Consider the following 23,523-nt stretch of genomic DNA (forward strand, 5'->3'; position numbering starts at 1 on the left):
TCAGAGCAGATTATTCACAGTGCCTTTTTGCTTTAAAAGTGTGCAAACTGGTGCAGGAGTCTCTGTGTCTATTTTTGAAGGAGGATGGTTTATTCAGGTGTGCATACTGTAATGGCATTGTGCTGGGCTGCAATATCCTTGCTGGTTTGGTAGGAAATTAAATTTTCCCTTTCCTCCTCTTAAAAGTACTTGGGATTTGGGGCATTTTTGAGCTCTGTATATATTCAGCTTCAAAGGGATTTTGCATTTGCACGTGGGAATAGTTGTCCTGTCATAACAACTGTAGCCCTGAAATTTGCCATTAACTAAAAAAAAGATCGTCTCATAGCTGCACAGACATTTTATGAAGCTGTTTCTCTTACCCTACACAGTGTTTTTTTGGTTAAAAAATTTATAACTAGAATCCAGTAGAGGCTGTTCAAGTCAGAACGTGGTTTGTTCACTCTGTGTTCAATTTCCCCTTGAGCCCAGCGCAGTTCATCACTAATCCAGCTGGATTTGAGCTGCAATCTGTAATGTACCAAGAGAAATGCATAGCAAGGTCCATGTCTTACTGGGTTAAAAATATGAAAGAGGCTATTCCAACACAGAATTGCAGCTGGGAGTGGTGCTCCTCCTGCCTTTCTCTGAGCTGAGAGTGGTGCTCCTTCTGCCTTTCTCTGAAGAGGTCACTCACCACTTTAAATGGGAAAAAACTGAGGTAGGGGTGGAGATGGAAATCTGATTTACTGCAAAGTAGTACATATCCATGCATGTAATCTGAACTGAAGACGGCAGTGGGGATAGCAAATTCATTTAATTTTTCGTTCTGCTGAGTATTCCTTTTCTCTGCTGAAAGACACGTTTTCTTTTGCCTTTGACACCTGTAGCCATTTGCCATACCAGTGAAAATGGAGGATAAAAATATCCTTATGATAATTTAGTAGTCCTTTACACTAACTGTGCCATCACTTTGCACAGGCACAAAAATGACTAGATGAGGTACAGAAAATCAATCTGTAAGTCCATAAAAATTGTGGGGTTCTTGCATCTACTGATTTTCCATTGTCTGTATTCATTAACAGAGAGCAAAATGGATGAATTAGTGCTCAGTTCCAGGCAGCTGTTCATCTAACTTCCCCAGGCTGCACATGTTGAGTATGTTTGGGATATTTTCATTTACAAAGAAATAAAAAAATATCACCAGCTTCTGTTCTCTCTTCCATTTTCTATGTAGCCTTCTGAGGCCAGGGAGCCTGCTGCTGCATTTTGTGCTTCCCTGAAGCCCAGCTCTGATTGCGTGGCCACCTCCTAACAGAGATTTCATACCAAAGAGCAGCTTTTGCAGGGATCTTTCTGCTTCTCTGAATGGTTCCCAGACCTCAGCCACCAACCTCTGTTTTGGGGCATACGTTTTCCATTAAGAGCAGCCTGGGAGGTGCTGGGCTCTGCTTGCTATGTTGGTATTGCTGCAGTGCATAAAGAAATAGTCTCCAGGTTGGGAACAGGGAATTTTTGAGCTTGGAAGAGCAGTGGGAAAGCTTTGAGCCCACTGTGGTGGCATAGTAAAAGGACTGGAACTTACATCTGTCACTGAGAGCTAGAAAGGCTTGATTTGTTTTATGAGAAACCATCGTGCTGTCCTGCATGTTTACAAGGATGGGGAAGGCTGTGGATTAGGCAAACTTTGGCAGGAGATCTGTAAATTCATAGCCCATGGGAAGGAGGGATTTGGAGTGCTGGTGGGGGTGTCCCACTGCTTCAGGCACAGCTGGAGGAAGAAGCCAAGAAACCAGACAAAAGCCAGCTCACAATCAAGGACATGGTGCATTCAGGAAGAAGGGTGAAAGGAAGCTGTACAGGGTTTCAAAACAAAGCATTATCCTTGCTCCTTTGGCCTAACGCACATTGGAAAGCAGCAAGACAAGAAGCCCTGCTAGTAGAGCTGGGCACGAGAGTCCATCTTGGGCAGGAGATGGAGGAGGCACAACCAGGAGAGGGGCAGATGCTTGGACCTCCCTGGAAAACAAAACTGAGTAATTAGCGATGCTGATGGCATTTCTAAGAGAAAGGCTGCACAGGTTATTAACACAGCCAGTGGCTTTCTCGAGAAGGGGACTTAAGCTGTTACTTTCCTCCCATTCTATGGCTTGAAACTGCTGATTACAAGAGGAGAAGGGTATTATTACAGATATTAGGTATTTAGACACCAGAGATTACTCACAATGCTGAAAACTGAACTTACCTCTGATTAAAATTTAATTGTTCCCAAGCCTCCACTAGTTACTTACATTAAGTTTCACACCATTGGAAAGTGCTCATCAACCAGTGTTGGATTTAACAGGAATTTGGCAGATGTTAGTGAAGTGCTGGAGGAAGTCCAAACCACAAGATCTGTGTCATATCATATGTTTGAAAATTTATTGGCAGCTGAAAGAAAAATCACAAACCTGGAAATAGCAAGAACTGGACACGGATCTCTTCTCATTGAACAGCCAAAAAGTTGGATCATCACCTCCAGCACCTGAAGACCAGCATAGGTCATGAAATGCTGTGTGCCAGGTGTCTCGGTGAGGTGTAAAAGCAGCAGATAGTATATTATTGGCTTTTGGAGTGCTGTGTGTGAGGAACATGGGTATCACCATGGAAATCTTCAGGAAAAAAACCCAGCCTGCTCTGAGGCAATTTAGCAAATTAGCTGTGTTTTATAAAACTTATGTTTTAATCGCAGATTTTCCTTCCTCTTGAGGGCATTTATTCAGAAACAGGATCCTTGTTCACTGAGAGACTAATTTATTTATTTTACGTATTTCCTTCCTATTGTTCTTTGTCTGTGGAATTGTAACCTTCAGCACTGCTTAGCTTTTTGTCACCAGGACGTGTTCCTGATACAAGGAGAGAGCAAACACAAGGAGCTAACAAGGTCTTAGAAAGCTTGATCCATTTTTTGTTAAGTATTTAAAAAAACCAACTTGTCTTCATGTAGTATTATGAAAGCCTCAAGAGCTGTAGCACAGTGAGGCTGCAGAGGAACAAGATGCCTGTTTTAGACCAACAGGATCTGAATTAAAATTTAGGGTGATATAAGTCCTTTTTAAAGAAATGGCTAGTTGCATTTAAAAAGAAGTATAACATACTTTGTGATTTAGTATCTGTCATGTTTTAATGCATGCAAGTGTCTTGACAGTGGTCGTGGCAGGAACTTGTATGAAAAACCCCAAATCTCACCTTAAGCCTTTTTCACTTGAAACAGTGTTTGGTGGAGTTTGGGTGAAAGATTGTCTGATTCAGCCCTTGTTGAGGCTGAGCTGATGGGCACAGACAGACCAGGACCTGTCATGCTATTTCAGCATTTGATCCCTTATATATTATTTCATTTGCTCTCTGGTATATAGCAAAATGCATTTCATGTGCTCTCATCCTCTGTAATGTGACCTGGGGTTGGCAGATATCTGTTTCTAGGTATACACTGCCAGGGAGAGATGCTAGATCCCTGTGTTAATCCTGCCTCCTCTTTTGGTGCTGATCTGACTTTTTTTCATCTCCTCAGGATTTTATGAGTGTATGAGGGTTTAAAAGTTGGGGTCTTTGGCTGTGAAATGAGTTCAGCCCATGTTAGGCTCTTAAGCGTAAGTCTAAGTATGAAAGCTGTACTGAACTGGGGACTATGAACTGCCATGCTCTGCACTATCATTTTAACAAGTTTAGTGTGTGGAAGCCCATGTCCTTAAGTTATGTATTGTATTATTGCTAATAATTGTTACCATTTTTATTTTTAAAAAGCAAATTAAAATGTTTCAGAGTAGCAGTCTCTTTCAGTTCAGATGCAAAAGCCATTAGTACTCCATTTCACATGGTATTTTTTAAAGATTTATGGCGTATATCCTCTATATTCAGAAATACATGGTTAGGCATTCTATTTCCAGCAGTGAAATTTGTTCAAAAGTGATAAGAAAGGACTTTTTTTTTTCCTGAGCACCAAAGGCAGTCAATTTGGAACTTCAACAATGACGTGGGAGGCAGAAGGTACATGTAGGCTGGTACAAGGCTCTTTGCCAGAGAGTGGGGAGAAATAGGGCAGCACAGGCTCTCTTTGGGTGTTTCAGAGCAAATCTGAAGCAGATGTTGCTTAGCCCTGAGACACTGTTCTAACCATGAGCACTAATCTAACCTGACCGTAATAAAGGCTATCCCTGCTTCTAATGCTGTCCAGCAAATGCAAAGAGACATATAGAGAGGTAGCAAGTCATGGGAGGGATTTAAGCTATCCTGAGCTATTTAAAGTTTGATGGGCTAAACCCTCCATTGGGTTCCCTCTGCCACCAAAGGAAGAGAAGCACCTCCAGACAGGTATGTGGAAAAGCACATTACAAAATTGAGCATTTCTCTACATTCATGAAGAGGATGTTTGTGGTTTATTGGAAATGATAGGTATTTGAGGTGTGAAATATAGCAGTCTGTGCTCACCAAGGTGCACTCAGGATTTCCCAAATGCCTTGAGTGAATTAGGAGCCTTATTCTTTTAGGGTTTGTCTTAGTTGTGGCCTCACATGTGCAGTTTCATTAGATTGGACTCCTGAGCCAGTACAGCCTGTGATATGAGAAAATGAAACTTGGAAGTGAAAGTAATGCTAAGACCCATAAATCGCCTGATGCTCCAAAGGCTGATGTTTGTTTAAAGCAGTGAGAGATACTGCTTTTCTTTGTGTTTTTTTAAAATCAGGTCACTTGTTGAGAGACTAGCACTGGGTCTTGACCTAAATGTCTTACCCACTGTATTTGCATTGTTTTTTCCTATGGGAAAAATAATGAAGTGCAAAAATCAAGAGAAAGGGAAGTCTGCAAAGACCTGCTTGACCCACTCATAAGGGCACAGGCTGCACAGGACTCAGTCCTTACTGAGCACCTCTTGCATCCCTGCCCTGCCATTTTGCTCTTGGTGGGGCAGTGATTATTTAAATATTCAGTGCCCAAAGAATTTTATTTGGTTAGGACTGTAACTTTTCAAAGGAATTAATTGCAAACAGCAAAAGAACCTAAACTTTTGCCTGCTTCACAAGCTTCTTTGCTCACCCACGGAGCAGGAGCTCCACAGGGAGCACGTACTTGACTTTCTCCCCCTTGGCACATCTCTGTCACAACTTGGTGATGTTATCAGGACAGTATTTGGGTACTGTCCCACTTTTCTAGTTCTCCATATCTCTTTCCATCCTTGGCCTACCAGCCTGGGAATAAAATGGTCCTTTCTTTACCTGAGAGCTCTTAGAGGATGCTGTGATACATCAGGTGTGTGATGGTGTGTTCTTCCCCAGTACCTCATGCTAACTCCAGTATTATAGGCCTGGAATAAGTATCCTGCATCCTAGAGCTTCTGTGGATGAATGCACTAAGACAAATCCTTATGTATCTCTCCAACTGACTGCCCAGATGATGAGTCGGGTTCACAAAATCATTACCTATCATCATTCATGCCATTGCCATGTGCCAGCTGCACGCCTGCTGCAGATAGCCTAACCTTGGCCACCAAGGACAGTGGGAACTGAATGCATATTTCATAGACAAAACTGAGGATGCCCTGCAACCAGGAAGGTTTAAACAGGGCTTTGTTGTTCTCCCATCTTGCTGCACGGCAGAGTGGCAGGGAGAGACAAGCAGTGTGGGAAATTTTGCTGACACAGCTGTTGTATTGTCAGCAATTAATTGGAAAGTTTTGTTCAATAAAATGTATTCTGGCCTATGAAGGATGTCCTTGGCTTCAGGTCGGTTTATTAGAGGACTGTCTCATAATTTACTTTTTTTTCCCCCACTGTTCTTGGCTATTTTGGCAAAACCATGTCTTTGCCTGCAGTTCTGATTGAGCACACCTAACTTATAGAAGGTCAAATCACAAATGATTTTGTGGGTATAAATTTTGGTTCCATTTTTTTATTTTTAAAAAATCACTTTTAAAGAACACTAGTTATAATGAGACAGGTGTTTTGAGTGCAAATCTACTATCATGTCCTTTATCATGTGCTTTTTGATCAGATGCAGCTAACTCTAATTTTGTTTGTGGAGGAGGAAGAACAGCACATACAAATATATACACACAATCATAACTAGTTCATCTAGCAGTTCTGGGTGCGGGGAAAAGGATGTAGTTTCCTCTCCTCAAGCAGACTTTCATACTACCCTGCTGGTTATGGTTCTCCAAAGATGGAGAAAGTGGTAATTCAACAAATATTACCACTGGGATATAGCACATCAGCCAGAAAGAAGGCTTTTTTCTCTCCTCCTCCCTGTACCCTACTGAACTGGGTTCTACAGAAGGAAAGATGTTGTTAAATGTTAGAAAATGCATGAAACGTTATGAGCTTAATTTGTGCTCAGTGCTCAGATGGGCTTCCTTAGGTCCATTAGAGCTCTACCTGAAACAGGAGTAGATTTTTCAGGAGAATCTGAGACGTGCTGGGGGTCCACAGCCCTGGGCAGAAGGGCGCTGTATGTGTCCCTCCTGCATAGGTGCACCTAAGAAAAGCAATTTATTAAACCCTGTGGCTCTAGCAGAGCAGCTGAGCCTTAGCATTTCTGGGGAGTCTGCGAGCAGATGAGGTGTGAGACCTGGCTCAAACAGAAAGCAGCACTGAAGCTAACTTGGGGCTTTGTTGGGCGGCCCCAGTCTCCAGGGCTGCCCAGCATCTGCGGCAGCGCGGGAATGAGTTGGTGGGTGAGTGATGGTAGCAGTGAGCTACTGCGACGGTGAAGCCATGGAGCTGCTGCAGGGCTGTTCCATCACTGTCATGTCCCCTGGGCATGCTCGCTGCAGGGTTAGCAGGGAGTGATTTCCCACTCCTCTCTGCTCTAATTTTTCCTTTCTCCAATAGGATAACCCTAAGTGGTAATATCCTGCATCTCCAAGGTACCTTTCTATCCCAAGATAATCCTTAAAATAAATTTTAAGTGAGAGCTGAAGATGCAATCCCACACCTGCTGAACTTTGAGAGGGATGGGTGGGGCAGTGTCAGATGTCAAGTCAAGGAGGTATCCAAAGTTGTTGGCATTGGGAGCATCCTTGGTTTTGGAGTTAAGACAACAGAGAGCTGAGAAGCAGGCATGAGACTGAGAAAAGCTCCAGGCTGGGATATGTTTGCTGATAGAGGCTCTTCTGAGAAAGGAAAGCAATGGAGAAATAACACTGGAAGAACCAGCTTGTTACCCAAGGGACAGATGTATAAGTGGTTTGTAGGCAATGACAAGTGAGACAGGCAAAAGTTAGTTTTGAAACTGACACAAGATGAAAAAAAGGGCTAAAAATAGTGATTTAAAACCCCTTTTAGTGGAGGTGAGCCAGTGCTGTGCCCAGAGAGCTGTAATGCAGGTTCCACATGAATGAGATTTTATTTGATGTGCAGGAAGAGAAATCTGGGTAAGAGGGAGATTGGGGGTTTTCTGAATGTTAGGTTGAAATTCCAGCAGGGATCCTATCACCTGTGAGAACTTGGCCTTACTGGTGCAATGTTTCTGTTGGCTGATGAAGGAAATATAACACTGCATTCACCACTTGGAGGATCCCTGCAGAGAAATTATCTCCAAAAGGAAAATATTCAGGAACACTGACTTAACTCCTACTGCTTTCATTCAGTCAGGCTGGGCTTTAAGATTTAGGTACTATCAAACAGGAAAAAGAAACCTAGAAAGGCCCAACAATTAATATCAATTGTAAAGGAAGAAATTTTTAAGTCAGTTTGGTCCTTGAATTTGGCTTCATTTGCATTTTATACCCCTTGCATCTGCTTTCCCTTTTTCCTCATCTTGTTCAACATACTCTTTAGGGTGGCTTGTGTCAGTTCTGCCATGGTTTTGTTTTTCGTTTAGGCAGACATCACGGTGTGGACTTGCCTCAGCTTGACAGAAAGGCACAGATAATTTTCTGTTATTTTGCTATTGGACTCCTGCACGCTTCAGCTGACAAACAGATTGTTGAACATCCTTGAACAATACTTGTTCAGAGTGCACAAGAGAAAAGATATCTAATATCTGCTTTTAGATTGTTTCTTCCTTGTGTGTTTTGTTTGGTTTTCTTTACACACACCTAAAATTTCCTTTCTATTCAAACTTTCAGCCTAAGTTGCTTAGTGAGATTTGATATCCAGTGAACTCATGTTTAAACTTGGCTGTATCTAGAGTTGATTTTTCTCCTTATTTTCCACCTCTTTCCCTCTTGGTGGTAAATGGCAGTGAATAGTAGCTGCAGTTGAGGACAAACATCCCCATGCCCACACAAAACAGCAGCTGCCGGTGGCTGAGAGCCATCTGTGAGAAGTAAGTGTTGGGTCAGCATGCCCTGGTAAATACCACTGTCTTATAGGCTACTCTTGGAGATGCTCTTGAGTTTTCAGTACAGGATGCACATTGCTATTATTGAAGACAAAATCTCAGCCAGGAAGCACAATTCACGTTGCTGTCCCTGGACCTGAAATGATTCATGCTGCTAAAATCAACTCTCTGTTGCCTCACTGGAGTCTGTTTGACCAGGCATCTTGGTCTCTATGAGATTTCTGTGTGCTCTGCTCTGAACAAGAGCTGCAGACAGTGAGGGTTTAACTGAATCAGTGGTGCTGTTTTAGCTCAAATATGAACTTTAATAAGGGAAAATAACAGCTTAATTTGGAAAGGCATCTTGTAGGCCAGGGGGACTGACCTTGTACAAGTGACTGCTGCCAAGAGGATTAGGGAGTTGTATGTTGCACTTCAGAAATGTACTGTGGACATGCTGAGCTTGGCACAGAAGATGTGAAGAGTGGTCCCTCCAGTCCAATACCTTGTCTGAGCTTCAGACTTTGCAGAAAGAGATTCCTCATGGAATAACCTCGATCGAAAGAAGGCCTCATTCTTTTGCATTACCAAGTAATTTCCTTTTACAATAACACAGGAGGATCAAAGTCTTCCCTGTCCACCTCTTGTTTTACTGTAATCCTTGGCATGTCTCAGCACTTCCCAGGAGTGTGTTGTGGACTGTGATGAATGATGTCCTCTGCAGAAGGAGAAGAAAATAAGGACTTTGGGTTGGCTGCTTGGGGTGGAGTTTTCCCCTGCGTCTCCCCACAAGTCTGTTCTTAGCATCTGTTCTGTAATTTGGGATTTTCTGGTTATCCATGAAAAGGCTTATGACTTTCCCAGCACCAACTAATCACCTCAAGGACAGGCGAGCAAACAGTTGAGATACTTGCAGTTTCTTTTGTACTGCAGAGGTTTTCTGTGACAGACACCATTTTTCAGGAGACAAAGTCGGAAGTTGCTTGCTGTTGGATGACAAAATTTTCAGCTGAGGCTCAGGCATGGACATGTTGATGGAGTGAAGGCAATGGCATTGCACGAACCTGGAGGCTCCTGCTGTCATCAGTGTTGTGATGCACCTCCAGGGAGCACCTGGAGTCTTGGACAAATTGAATGGCTTTTGATGATACCTTTTATTGTCTATAGACTGGCTGACTCAGATTCCTAAATCAAATCTCTCTTCAAGCAAAGTCACATTTCTGTCTTCCTTGGAACAATCTCTGCAGCAGCTGAACAGAGGGGTTGAGCTGCTTGTCTCTGCAGCACTTAGACTCTGTAATTTCTATTTTGCTGAGCAGGTCTGGGTTGGTGTGCCAATGAACTTCATATCACTGATCTGTGGTCAGTTAGGCTCTAGCCCCTTTTAAAAAAAAAAGTGTCATATATATTTGAAGGTTTAAACATTTCTCAACTGAGTGCCAACCACAAAGGTCTGTCACAGATGACCTTCTTCTTTCCTTTCTGTCTTGAGACTGACCACAATACTAGAAAGCCTGTTATTTCCTTCAATTCCAAATGTGTTCAGTCTTATGCTCTGTTTTTTTAGTATTCCTGGCATGACAGATCTCCTCTCATTATAAATTATTCTGTCTGCTTCAGCTGCATGCTTTTTCTCATTTATATTTAAGATAATGGGAGAAGAGTTGCTTTTGATGACATAAGTGAGCTAGAATTTGGGTTAGCATTATTATAAAATGAGAGTTCTGGCTGGATAATGTAAAATATTAGGGATTTTGAGGTTTTTAGTACCTGTAAAGCACTGCAATGACTAGAAAAACTAATATACTTCTTCCCTGAAAATTGATGAAACTTCTTGATGCATGCATGGAATGTGAAAGGCTCAAGGCTAATAACATTACAGGTCTCAACACATGTACTAAGTGGTCTGCTGTAAAAAATTTACAAAACATAAACATTTGAACTTACTTGACACTGTAGAGAGGGAAAATTAATAATCACTGTAGACTGGTGCATTTATTTTATGTTACCTGTGAGAGCTGTAAAATGAGATTTAGGCTGTTGTGCTAAAAGCATATAGCAGCTCTTTAGTCATGTATTGTAGCAGTAGTTTTATTTTATACTGAAAGTCATATCTATAAGTATATGAGTGTCTCTGCTGTATTTCAGAATTGGATACATACTGCTTTACTACTTTTTCCTCCTGTTTTGCTGTTATGCTTTTGAATCTTGCAGCCATATGAAGATACATGCACGTTTAGCTATGTATATATGTCTGTGTTTATCTAAAAAACAAATGGAGCTATTTGGCACGTGTATTTTTTAAGATAAGTGCATTGGACCAGGTCAGATTTTCTCTCATCACTCCTCTCTATTCTCTTTTTTCACATGTTCAATATGCATATCTTTTTCTTCTCCTTATGAGAGACATAATTCTTTTGTTCAAAGTATCAAATTTATGTTTTGCAGTGACATAAGGTACTTCATTTTATGGGTGTATATGTATTATATGAAGGCAAGGAAATTACATAGTTTAAAAATCTCGAAAGGACACAATTTACTTTTTTCATTTCTGTGTCATCCTATTTGTGTTTCTTTACACATTTCCAACTTTCTCAAATTATGCTGATGCTCATGAGGATGCACAGTACCTTTTGGTCACCCAAATGGATCAGGTACATAGGCTTTCAGAACAAGCATACATTATGGAAAATCCCTATCCTGGCACAGCAGTACTTGAACATTCCTCTGTGCATTTGGTGCCTCTGGTTTGGACCAGGGTAATTCCTGACTGCATGTAAAACCACATGCCAAATGGAAAAGCAGGCATACAGCTTTGACCTAAAATAATTGCTTTTCAGTACTACTATTCACTTTCTTATAGGTTTTTTATCTCTTTCTCTTCTGTGGGCCAAATTCTTAGTCCTAAAAGGTCAATGAGCATAATTCCTCTACTTCACATGAAAAAATACGCTTACCTTTCAATATGCTGGTCTGAACTATTCATTAACAAGAATAATCTGAAAGCTGGCAGATATAAAGCTATAAATCAGTGTTGTAAGTTTTTCCAGCCAGGTATTATGTACTGTCATCCTGTCATCAACCCCTCAGGTAAGAGTTTGAAACTATGTATTGGCCAAAGCTGACTCCATGAGAGCCCTTAGTGGTGCAGAGCCAAACAGCTTAGTAAAACCTCCTTTTCTGATTTTTGGAAGCTTTTTGTTCCTGCCTCTCAGGTGTCTGCTGTGACTTTTCATCTGACTGGCCATGGCAATGCCTCCAGCCCTGGAGCCTTCAGGCTGGAGATCTTTGAAATGCTGAGGCATATGAATGAATATTCACCATTGCTACCAGCAGCCCAGGGGCCTCCCTCAAAAAAGAAAAAAACCCTCTGGGACATGGATGAGGGCCACTTGCATGCCAGCCCTTTTAGGCTGTTAGCGTGGACTTGATAGTGTACTGAGTTGCCTGTGTCCATAAGTACTGAAGTCTATTATGAAAATGTGTCCATAAGTACTGAAGTCTATTATGAAAATTCTTGAAAGTGCTACCCAGTTCATTTCACCTTAAAACACCCTGTGTATTGCAGTTTGTTTATTTGTTATAAATCTGCTTTGCTGAACTAAATGTGTTTTTCATGGTATTAATGGCACTCTTATTGTAAAAAGCCCTCCACAGAACGTCAGATATCTATAAAACAGATTTAGACGCAGTCCTGTAGTTAAGCATTGTTTAGGCAGATCCCTGAGCCAACATGAATACAGCTATTAGAATTGAGCTTTACGAAATATTGATGTTTCTACACAAGTAATAAAGAGTTTTGAAAGGGAGCTGAGCAGCATTTTATGTTTTTTCAGGGAAACTGCTTTATTTCTGAAAGTAGCTGAATATTGATATTCTTATAATGGAGTTTTGTCAGCTTCCTAGAATTGGTTTATGTGAAATATTTTTTTCTATTTAGTATAGGCTTATTTCTTCCCTCCCTTCCGTCTGTCTCTCCAGGGGCAGAAAGCAAACTGCTGCTGGCAAGTTTGGGGAGAGGGTTGAGGTAATCTGAGCTCCAAAACAAGATGTGGCCAAGAGACTGAGGCCATGCCTGCCCACCGATTTTCAGGAGGGATCTTGACATCACACCCACACCAAGGTGCACCAGGGCATACTCAAACAATGAGAAAAGACAGCCTTCCTCAGCATTTCTGTATTTCTGGTGGTTTCAGTGGTCGGTTCTCTTCATAGTTCAGGCTAGTTTTCTTGTAGAAACAAGAGTAAATAAACAAGTAACTTGGAAGCCAACGCAGTCAGAGACTGAGTGGAGCAAGTGCCCTGTAGCAAGGAAGCACTTCTGGTGGCTTTGCAGAAGGACTTGGGATTTTGAAACAGGTTTGAAATAACTAATGTGTAGCAAGACGAGAAAATAAATGGGTTTAGTGAAAGACAAAAGGTGAGTGTTTGCTGGCAAGTTTATAATTCCTGTTGCTCTAGAGTATGGATGTAATGTCTGCTTCACAGACAGCAGGCCCTGCTGTCAGGTCTCCAGGTCATGTCTGGGAATGTAGTATGACTTGCATGCTAGTGAAGTCAATCCTAACATGGATTAGAGAAAGAAGGGCTTAAGCAATCCTAACTCTGCCTTCAATATTTTATGGTTTATTCTTTTTCCTCTCTTTGATTTCAGCTGGCCAGCCCACACACAGAATGTGTTTGCACTTAAAATACTGGATATCAGAGCTGATTTGGAAGCCCAGTACATGAATGTGGCAGGCACCTCAAATCCTGAGCCTCAGGGCAGCTGGGATTAAGGGACAGTGCATGTGGTAGAAAGGGAGATGAATTGTAAATGCAAAAAAAAGTCTTTTGTGATTTCAATCTGCCAAACTGGACAGGAGAAGATGGGGCCAGGCAGCTTTCCAGATACCTCTTTCACAACACCTCTTGCACACAGGCATGCTGCAGGGCCAGGGAGCTGATTTCTTGTAGTTCAGTGGGTTGTTTCCTTGGGTTCAGTTGTACTGTGCCCTCTTCCTCAAAATAATAGCATAACACAACCAGGTTTTAAATATTAAATGGGAGATCACAGGAGTGTAGCTTGGAAGCATCGAATCACTGAGAATTGAAAAGTCTAATCTGTCCTTTTGAAAGCTGTCCAATTTCTTTTTTATTTACAGCATTTGAACCATTTCACAAATTGGAAAGCAACTATCCAGCCATTTCACAGGCAGATTATGATATGTTTAAGAGAGTCCAAGGCATTTATCTGAATGCAATTGGCCATCTTGCTGACTAACATTTAGATTGGAGATATTACACACACAGATGAACAGAGACTATTTGAAGATGATAGTTTTCTCTTATTAAAGTTGTGTTTGTAGCTTGCAACTGAAGAAGTGTTCCGGATAGTGGTATAAGCTGACTGCCTTTGGCTCTCAAAAGGACTTGTCGTGTTGATTGGGTAGATGAGAAAATGCTAGGGCGTGAATAGTAACTTTATGACTCCTGCACTTGATTCCATTCTTCGCAAATGCAGAGGTGGAGAACTGCTGGAGAGAGACTGGCTCCATCTGGCACTGCCTCTGCAGAGCGCCTGCAAGTTGTTCAATTAAAGATCCAGAAGTGCAGGCAAAAGGCAGGAAATATATATTAGATGAAGCTGCATCTGTTGCCAAACAGACGGGAAAAATTTGTTTTTCTTATCAGCTGCACATGTGCTTGTTCTGCACAGAAGCTAAAAGGTATGTTTCAGCTTGCATGGTTAGAACATACATGGTTTTATTAATTAAAAGGTAAAAAAAACCCAAACCCAAAAACCTGGCAATCCCAGTCTCCACTAAATCTCTTGAGGCTGTAAGTGTAGTGCTCACGTGTCTGTGCTCTAATATGGTCTGAATGAAAAACTGACAGCACCTGTTACTGAAATCAAAAGTGATTTCTCTAACAATGGGATACTGGGGAATTCCTTCCAGGCTTCTCTTTAATAGAGTTTGAAGGAGTCAGGTTGGAAGACAGTGCATGAGATCTGCACCACTGGCTCTGATGGATATGAATCAAGCCAGGGGACAGAGATTGTTTAGGAGGTTAGAAGTTCACTCCATACATTCAGTAACAATATGCAGCTGGTATGTCCTTAAAAAGAGATTGTATGCTTTCCCTCCCCATCCCCTCCCCATGTTAAACCACATGTGTATCAAAACCAAAAAAATTCAGATTTTATACATTCAAATCCGGAAATTCAAAATAACTTCAACCACATCTGACTGTGTTTTTGAGAACTAGAGTGAATTGAAGCTAGATTGCCTAAAAATAGCTCTTGAACTGAACTCTAAAAACTATTAGATTAGTCCATTTATATTAAATCCTGATCTACTGCCTATTAGATCAGCCCTTCTATAATCTTTTCCTGTTTACCAGACCTCCTATGGGCATAGTTCAGCTGCATTTCTAAAAGCTGTTAAAAAAATGCTTGATTTTTTGTGTCTTGTGCACCATGGTCCAGTTAACTTTCTGCCTGAACATTCAGAATCATTTACAAAGTCTGAAACAAGCAATATTGCATTAATGCCTTCAATGGATAGTTGCCAAAGGGTAAAAAAGGTTCACAAAGGTGGATTTGGCAGAGTTCCTGGGTAGGAAGCCATAGCTAAGACTTTAGGAGCTTTCTTCTGATAGGCCCATGGTGAAGACAACAGGTGATGCTCCTGTGCTGTACCTGTTCATTCTCTGGTATTGCTAAATATGCTGATGTGCTGTAAAATAACAGTTAAAACATTGTCTGATGCCTCCGAAGTTACATATTTTAAGCAGGATCCAGTAATTGCTTGGGGAAGAATGGGATCAGAGAGAAAAAAGAAGAAAATAAAGAAGTACTTTATTTTATTCAAATGACAACTAAATTGGGGACCTGACGTTAAGAGCTGTTTGGAGCCAGAAAAATTATTAAGCACTGACACACACCCCCACAAAAGTCCCAGAGAAGCATAAAAGTTGATATTTCACAAAAATACAGTCAGGCTGCTGTTTGGGTTCTTATTTTTTCAGGCAAAACTTAGAAGTTTGCAATAATAGCTAGAATGTTTTTGACAGAACAACCTTTCTGTGGGAATCTGGCACACGTAATGAACATTGATCATTGTCAGAAATGTAGAATTTTGAGTCAAAAGGGCTTTGGTACACATAGTTTTTGCCTGCTGAAAATCGGTGCATGTTTTAAACGTATTAATTGTCTTCCTGAGAGTGGTGGTGCAGTGAAAAAGGGTGAGTTGGGGCAGATTGAGTGAACTTGACCCTTTTGTGATGATTTTGCACACTTCAGCTCTCATTCTTTGTTGTTTATGTTAAATGCTCAAACTGAGACTCAGAGCAAAGTTCCAGCATGTTAAGTGATTCCAGCTTGAAGTGCATTGAAACAGCTGAGTTTGCACCATGTCTTGGACCACAGCTGTAAGTTTCCCCCAGTACAGGCACTCAACATATGGTCCATATCCATTGCAGCATCTGCCCAAGCCCATCAGAATAGTCATATGTGGGCAGAATACCCTTGGGCACAAAAACTGATCCCCTACTAGAAGAGATGGGAAAAAAATCCAGAAACTTTCCCCATTTGTCAGCAGTCCACAAGGGAATGGATCTTTCTTGTCTCAGATGCACCTCTGCTTTCCCTTCTTACCTTGTCTTAGGGAAGAGGGAGGAAAAAGAAGATCTGTGTATCTGTGTATCACAGTTCTGTGACTTCTTCAAGGTGCAGGGCTGTGTGCAGTTGTGTTCTTGAAGATAATGTGCCATATTTGATACTCTGGTGCCATTGCATATCTAATCTTCCCATCAATGGGTTTTGCAAGCCATTTGTTGGTTTCAATAAATAAAGCTTCAACAACAAAAACCACAATCCCAGTCCCTCCAAAAGCAGTGTGTGAACTTACATTCACATACAATTTTGGCTCGGCTTCCCCACATAATGGCATATGTGAGCACAGGGGAGAACTGTTCAGAAGTTTGATGTGAGGCCGACTTGGCCTTCGCCTGCAGTAAAAATAAATCATAGTTTCTCTCAAACACGTGGAAGGAGCTGTACATAATTTAGGGGCTAATCTCACATTGTCAATTCTCTGGCCCCCAGCTCCTGGGTTTCTCCATTTGTCAGCAGTTCACAAGGGAATGGATCTTTCTTGTCTCAGATGCAGCACCCTCTGCCTCTGCTTTCCCTTCTTACCTTGTATTAGTGAAGAGAGAGGAAAAAGAACATCTATATATCTATGCATTATATTTCATGTGACTTTTTCAGGGTGCAGGGCTGTGTGCAGGTGGGTTCTTGAGAATAACGTGCCATGCTGAATACTCAGCTCCTGGGTGGCACCAGCATGTGGTTTTTGGTGTTCTAGCAGACATTAAACATGAGAAGGTTTTGCAGGGTAATGTCTTTTGTGGCACGGACTCAGTGTAACTTTGCAATCCACCAGTGTGCCAGTGACGGGGTTGATGGTGTGTAAGGCTCAGCCTGGGTGCCTCTTGAGTTCAGTCATCCTTTTCTGTCACCTTACATGGAGTTCTTTGTAAAAACACCACCACCAAAAAAAAAAAAAAAGGAAAAGGGGAATATATTTACTTTCAAATAGTATTTTTTTTCTAAGGAGTTTCAGAAAATGTTCTGAAATGCATTTGAAAATGCCTGTAGAAAATTAATTCCCAGGAGATACATTTATGTGACAGGAAAGAGAAAAACAGCTGAGATATAATCCTCCAATTGTATTAGGTTTGTGCTTTCTTATGGTGCTTCTTTCAAGGCATGCCTAAACCTTCTTATTTGCTATGTAAATACAACTTGCACCATCTTTCAGTAGAAGAAGAAATAATAAAAGGGTTGCTGTAAGCAAAGGATGAGGTTGCCAATATGAAAAGGGTAAAAATAGCAGGGAAGGAAGGAGGAACATTCAGGTTTTGTGCTTCTTGCCACCTTTCAGAATCCTGCAATGCTCCATTTGTCTTAGTGTGGCAGCAACATAATTGTGCATGCAGCCTGGACGTGCTCAAGAGGACACTTGGCTTGCTGCTGTTGGAACTGCTTAGATTAGTTGTACCTCAGATGGTCCAGCATTGCTGTGGGTGCAGCACAGGGAGCAGGCAGGGGCGCTTGGCTGCCGGCGCCCCATCACATCTGCTTGAGCGTCAGGCTCAGGAATGCAAAACTCGCCGGAGAGTGAAGTCATCGTGGTTTGCTTGGACCTTGAGCATGAAACTTGGAGTGCAGCCTCTCCTCCCAGTTATGTGAGCAAGTGCTGGCTTGTAGCACACAGCCATCAGGCTAAACCTTTGGATTACAACCCCAGGGGGAGAGCTTGACAGATGTCTTCTGTCATCTGTTACCAGGGGTGAGCCAGTGAACCTCACCCAGGAATTCTTGTCTGCAATTTCTGCTTGAGGGGCACTGAGTTATCTTCATTCATGGGACAGGAAGTGCATGACATCTCTTAAAAAGTATTTTCAGTTTTTAAGTGCACCAGGTCATAGACTGGATACTTAGGTGCCAGAATTTAAAACAAATTCTAGCAAAAGGTAACAAATAGCCTTTCTTGCAATCAAAACTGATTTTGAGATAGGATGACACTAGTCAGAATCGTTTGGGAATGCAGTCCCCCATATCTGGGAGCACCAGGAAGAGGTGAGCAGAGTGGAAGGAAAGATGATGTGTGCTGGATTTTCCCAACAGCAAATACAAAGTGCTGGTCTTAGGCACACAGTGCACTTGTCACGTCACTTCTCTAGGAAAGGGGAACAGATAGAAATGGAGGAAAAAGAAGAAAAAAAAAAAGACAGTCCATTATTTATTTTACATTTCTCCCTACAAGCAAATTCCTCACATGATTTTCCTTTCATCAAGCAAAATTCTATCTCCAGAAATGTTAGCTCTATGTAAAGGTTGGGAAATAAAAGAAAGAAGGAAAAAAACCCTAAAAATTTCTATTTTCTTGCTAGTCAATGTGTTCTGAATAGAATGGCTCCTCAAGGAGTTGCAATTACTCCCTTGTGGATGCTGAAAATGTTTTGGGTTTGCTTTTTTTTTAATGGATGTAGCTCTAATGTGAATAATGACAAAACTTAGTCTTTTGCTATTAGTGCCAGCTTTCTCGATAGAATAGGGAAGAAAAAAGTGAAGTATCACTTTGGGGTGTTTCTAGGGAAGAAATGCTTCCACAGCAGTAATTTGCTTTCTTGGGAGCACTGAAAAGTCCTGTCCCAGAGCTGTGCTTCATGGAATCGAAGTCTGCAAAGTCTTGGATTAGAAAGGAGTGGAAACAGTCTTACCCAAAAGCTGCCTTTAAAGTCTTAATATGCCAATGCATGGGAAAAGCAAGCAGTACAAGCAAAATAATAAAATTTATACATTTCTAGTTGTAGTAGTGTTGATGATTTTTAAAGATTCTTGTCTTGAAGATTGTGTTGTGAAGCATTATCTGAAGAATCTTTCTGTTAAAGCAATTCTGCAATGTTACTTTCCCTTATGTTAAAAATTCACAGTTTATTGGCAGCCTGAGTTAATCTGGAGGTTTGATCTCTGACTGTGCTGTCGGATTTAGGTCATTTTGCACAGGTTGCAGTCTCTTCGTGGTTTTGCTTGGATTTGAGAATCATTTATATGTAAATGCTCCTGATCTCCTTTTCTTTCTTACCAATTTACTTCCTATTGAAGCACATAGTTCTGTGAGCAAAATTGACAAGTGCTGCTGCCTGGGGCTGGTGAAACTGGGTGGTGTTAGCATGGTGATCGTGATTGCTGGAGCTCATTACCAAATTGACTTATTGGATAATCAAACCTTTGAACTCAGTTCAGTAGTATCCCATCCATCTCACTCCACTAGGCCACTTTGAAGCAGCTCTTTTATAACTTGTCCTATGTTAAAGGTGGATGTGTTTGTTTTTAAAAACAGTAAGAAAGCCCAGTGGAACACGAAAAAAGTTGGAAGAACAAGCCCTCAAAGAGATTTTGACACTGGTGCTAAGGGGTTTATGGAAGATAAAATAGCGCAATTTTTTATGGCTAGAGGAAAATGCCATTAAATCCCTCGTGCCTAACTGCTACAGTAAACTTGCCAGAGCTATTCCAAAACCAGCACGCCATGGGATATTCAATAATTTTCAATGAAAACTAGGCTTAAAAATGCAGCTCTCCTACATGTGGATCAAGGAGAGCTCCTGGGTGCTTAGTATATGTTTCTATATGCTCACAAATGACTTTAAGAATTATTTTAAATGGGATTCGCTAGTTTTGGCTTTGAAACTGCAACCACTATATCTACTCAATGCCTCTGTGCCTGTAGCGTGTGGTGTAGGTAATTTTGCAAAAGGAAAATAACTTCTTATTGCCTGAGTAAATGGGAAAAATTCTGCAGGTTGCTGTCTACCAGGTTAATCTATATTATGAAGAAATAACACGTACTCATGGCAAGACCTGCTGTAGTAAAAGCAGATATTTGCTGAAGTTCTCTACAAATTTTAATCCTCCCTATAATGTCAGGTGGAAATCATCCTTTGGTGATCTAGCACAGCTTTGAGCAGAAATTAGATGAAATCTGTCAAGGTCTTCAGGATTGTACCTTGTATTTTTTGGAGTTCACTCAAACTCAGGGCTCATAAGGAAAGGGAGGCGGCAGGAGAAGGCTGAAAAATCTGATAACTGAGGTTGGGAGAGCTGTTTTCAGAGCTGTGTCCTGGTGCTCAGGTGATTTAGTGCCTGATTTGCTGCTGCTTGCCTTTTTTGAGGCTGGAGGAGAAGATAATCCTGTTTTCCAAGGCACAGTGGAGCTGGGATTTTTAAGTTGAATATTTTCCTGGAAAATACTTATCCCTCAGAAAACTAAGTTTATGATGATGCTGAGTTTTAGCATTTGAGGAGAGAGTGTCTCAGACTTCGAGTAAAATTGCCTAAAACCAGAGTAAGCACGTGCTTCAACTGCCACATTGTTGATTATTCTGTGGCAGGAGAGTTGCTCAGAGCACCGTGAGCTATATCTATTTAAATAACAGAAAAAAAACAACCTTTCAGAAGGGAAACCTCAGATTTTACAGCAAATGCGGGCCTCTCTATGCTTGAAATAGGTTGACTTGAATGCACTCCATTGTCATTACACATATTATCTAATATTGCACAAATAGTGAGCATGGGACCTTCACGGGACCTAGAAGAGAGGACAGCCTTTCAGGAGCTTGCAAGCTGAACCTACTTACACAGCAGAATATTTAAGAGTCTGTTCCTTGGGGACACGTGGTGATTCTCACTTTTAATATTAATTTCTGGCTAAGCTGGAGTTCACACATGGGTGTCTTTTGTGTAGAAACTCCAATTACTGTTGCTGGACATGAAACAACAGTGATTGAAGGCTTTTTGCATGCTGGAAGAGGTGAGATGTTATGGCATGGGAATTAAAGTGAGAATGGTATCAGACAAGCCTATTCATGTGGCTTCCTTAACTGTGTTTCACAGTCAGCCCCAGTGTTTCCCCAGGCAGGAATTGAGGGGGCAGTTGTGAACATCTGGCATTTAACTGGAGTAAATGAGAGAGGCAAAGGAGATGGAAGCAGCAGGCTTCTTCACTATAGCCATATGTGGCATGGCATGACAGGGGTGATGGAGGAGAACCTGGAGGCAACCTGCTTCAGTTTTCCCTCCTGATATTTCAGGTCAAGCCATAAAGAAATCCATATGAAGCTCCAGTCTGTGCAAAGACCTTGATCCAAATAGGAGATAATTACACACAGTACTTAGCATGGCTATTGCAGGATGTAGAAAGGGTTAATGCTCTTGTAAAGCAGGTTCCCCACCTCTTGCTGCTCGACTGCACATTGCAGGTTTTCAGTGAATTAGCCCATTGAGCATTAAACTCTGGAGGATTTGGCTGGTCTGATGTGCACCTTTCCGTGTGTCACATGGCCTGCAGCTCAAGGGGCCAGGCTCTGCTCTTGGGATGAAGCAGCAAGGCATGAACCTCAGAGAAAATTAATGACTTGCTCCAGAGAACAGCCTTGTGTTCATCCCTCTGTGCACTGCTGGTTTTGGGGATGGATTTGTGATATGGGGTTTGTTTATTTTTTATTATGCCATGGAAAATGTTTTTCTGTCCAAACCATCTGGGTCTTCAGCAACACTAAAAAATTAAAAGCACTTCTGTGCTATGTGTTCCCTAAAAGATGGAAAATAAGATTTTTACATTAAAATGCCAGGAAGAAAAACGGTGAGGGCATAAAGTGCTGCTTTATTTTCATCAGAGGCTAGTGCTTCTGGAAAACCGGTTGTGCTCCAGTGGTCATAACGTCCCTATGTGCTTCTCTTGCTGCTTGCTCCAGCTTCTCTCTGAAACGTGGCTGTGTAGCAAGCCTTGCCTTAGCTGTGGCTCCAACTACATCCTACAGGCCACTGGAGTGATCAGAGGGGACATCCTCAGGATCTAGGCTTGAGCGCTTTTTCCTTCCTCTCTTTAAACAGCTCTGCCTTTGTTTCAGGAGTATCGACCTCTGGAGCTCTGGGCCCAGGGAGCACCACTGCCAGCACCACAGCACGGATGGCCACCAGCACCACCGGCCGCCCCACCACCACCTCGGCATCGGGCAGGAGGAACAGGAGCACCAGCACACCATCGCCCATGGCCGACGTCCCTGACGAAATGACCACTCACCTCCCACCCGCCTCTTCCCAGCTGCCGTCAGCCGGTGCAGAGAGCTGCGACCCCATGGAAGCCCGTGATATCATGTGGTCTCGGACTCGGCAGGGCCAGGTGGCAAAGCAGCCATGTCCCATGGGCTCCATAGGTGAGTCAAGGGGGCAGGAAGACACAGCAAGCCATCTCCACTTGCCCATGGCATATTATGAGTGTGCAGCTTGCACCAGTGGAGCACGCTGACGCCTTCTGTCAGGTCTGCATTACCATGGTAAGGTTAGGCAAGCAGCTTGCCGGGGATGGAGCCTCAAGATGCTGAGCACATTGTGCAGGATTTTTAGCATCTGGCCAAAGGAGAGTACAAGTACTAAAGACCTTGTGGGGTAGTGCTTGATGTGCTGTAAGATCCTCTGCCTCCAGAAGTTATGTATGATGCCCCTGTTACCCTGGTTTTGCCTGTATTTGTAGCTCCTGAACTCACTGACTGATGTGTTGATAGCTAATGCTTTGCTTTGAGACAGACAGAGGATGGGGGAGGAAATTGACAAAACTTGTTTTTTGAAGCTCCTGAATGAGTGTGAGTGATTTTTCAAACTGCAGCCAACATCCAGTGTGATCAGCTGGGAAAGTAGCAGGGAAACAAAGCCAAATCTTTCAAAATGGTTTATTGCTTGTTGGATTTTGCTCCTTTTCTTCTATTCTTTTCCCAGTTGTTTTCTTGAAAATTGTTGATTTTGGAAATTTTCTGTTCAGTTGAAAACACAATCAAATGAAGGATGGGGTTTTGGCATATGGTTCAGTTTGCGGTGTTTTAACAAATGCAGTTTTCTAAAAGTATTTATATTCCATGCTAGTCATGGTGTCCAGCCCCAAAAACTTGCTTTCAAAGAAGAAATCTTAAAAATGGAGGAAATTGCCTGAAAATAAGGGCTGAAGGGATCTGGCTGGCAGAGAAGACTCTTAATTCTCTACTTCTAGACAGCCATTCACATTTGTATATATGAATATTGACTCTCTCTTAAATTTGGTGAGGGCAGACTGATAAAATATATACTTAAATTATGAGTGGCATGGAAAGGCATCAGTGGTGAGAATAGGTAGAGAACATTTTTGCTGTCTTTCCCAGCCCTACTTCGTAAAATTTATGTAAAAAATATCATGTGGTTTCCAGAGAGGGGAAAGGGTATTCTGAACCAAAGCTGTGAAAAAGAAAGAAAATATGAAAAAGGAAAACGAAGTCTGTATGCAGGGTACCCTTTCCCAAGCACAAGAGCTAAGGACTGGATGAAAATAGCTAAGGAAAATAAAATAACCCAACTTATTGACAGGGGATGGCCATAAGCCTTTCCCATCTCTAATTTCAGTGCTTCATGCAACTTTTTAAAATCTGTGGTGTATTAGCAGTGGGTCTCTTTCAACTCCCCTTGAAGGCATGAGCAAACTCTCACTGGTTTTAATTGGAGCTACCATCAGACCAGCTTGTATTTCACACCTCTGCTGAAGAGTTCAGTTCTGCAGGGGCAGAGCACTTTATAGGATGCAGTCTTTATGTGTAAAGTTTTTCTTGCTTTTTAAAGATCTTTAACTGCACCTTTTCAGATTCATTTCTCTTTGTCTGGAAGGGTGTGAG

The 23,523-nt window shown here is 41.9% G+C and overlaps 1 protein-coding gene across 13 annotated transcripts in view; it reads left to right on the forward strand.

Moving 5' to 3' along the window:
- The window catches only part of ADGRL3 (adhesion G protein-coupled receptor L3), a 513,478-nt gene that overhangs the window by 384,386 nt on the left and 105,569 nt on the right, over positions 1 to 23,523 (forward strand). For all 13 annotated transcript variants that reach the window (XM_071555824.1, XM_071555826.1, XM_071555815.1 and 10 more), the window contains one exon: positions 21,739 to 22,044. In XM_071555824.1, the coding sequence (XP_071411925.1) occupies positions 21,739 to 22,044 (306 nt within the window). The remainder of the gene's footprint in view (positions 1 to 21,738; positions 22,045 to 23,523) is intronic.

Source organism: Pithys albifrons, chromosome 5 (genome assembly GCF_047495875.1).
Source record: "Pithys albifrons albifrons isolate INPA30051 chromosome 5, PitAlb_v1, whole genome shotgun sequence".
Taxonomy (NCBI): Eukaryota; Metazoa; Chordata; class Aves; order Passeriformes; family Thamnophilidae; genus Pithys; species Pithys albifrons.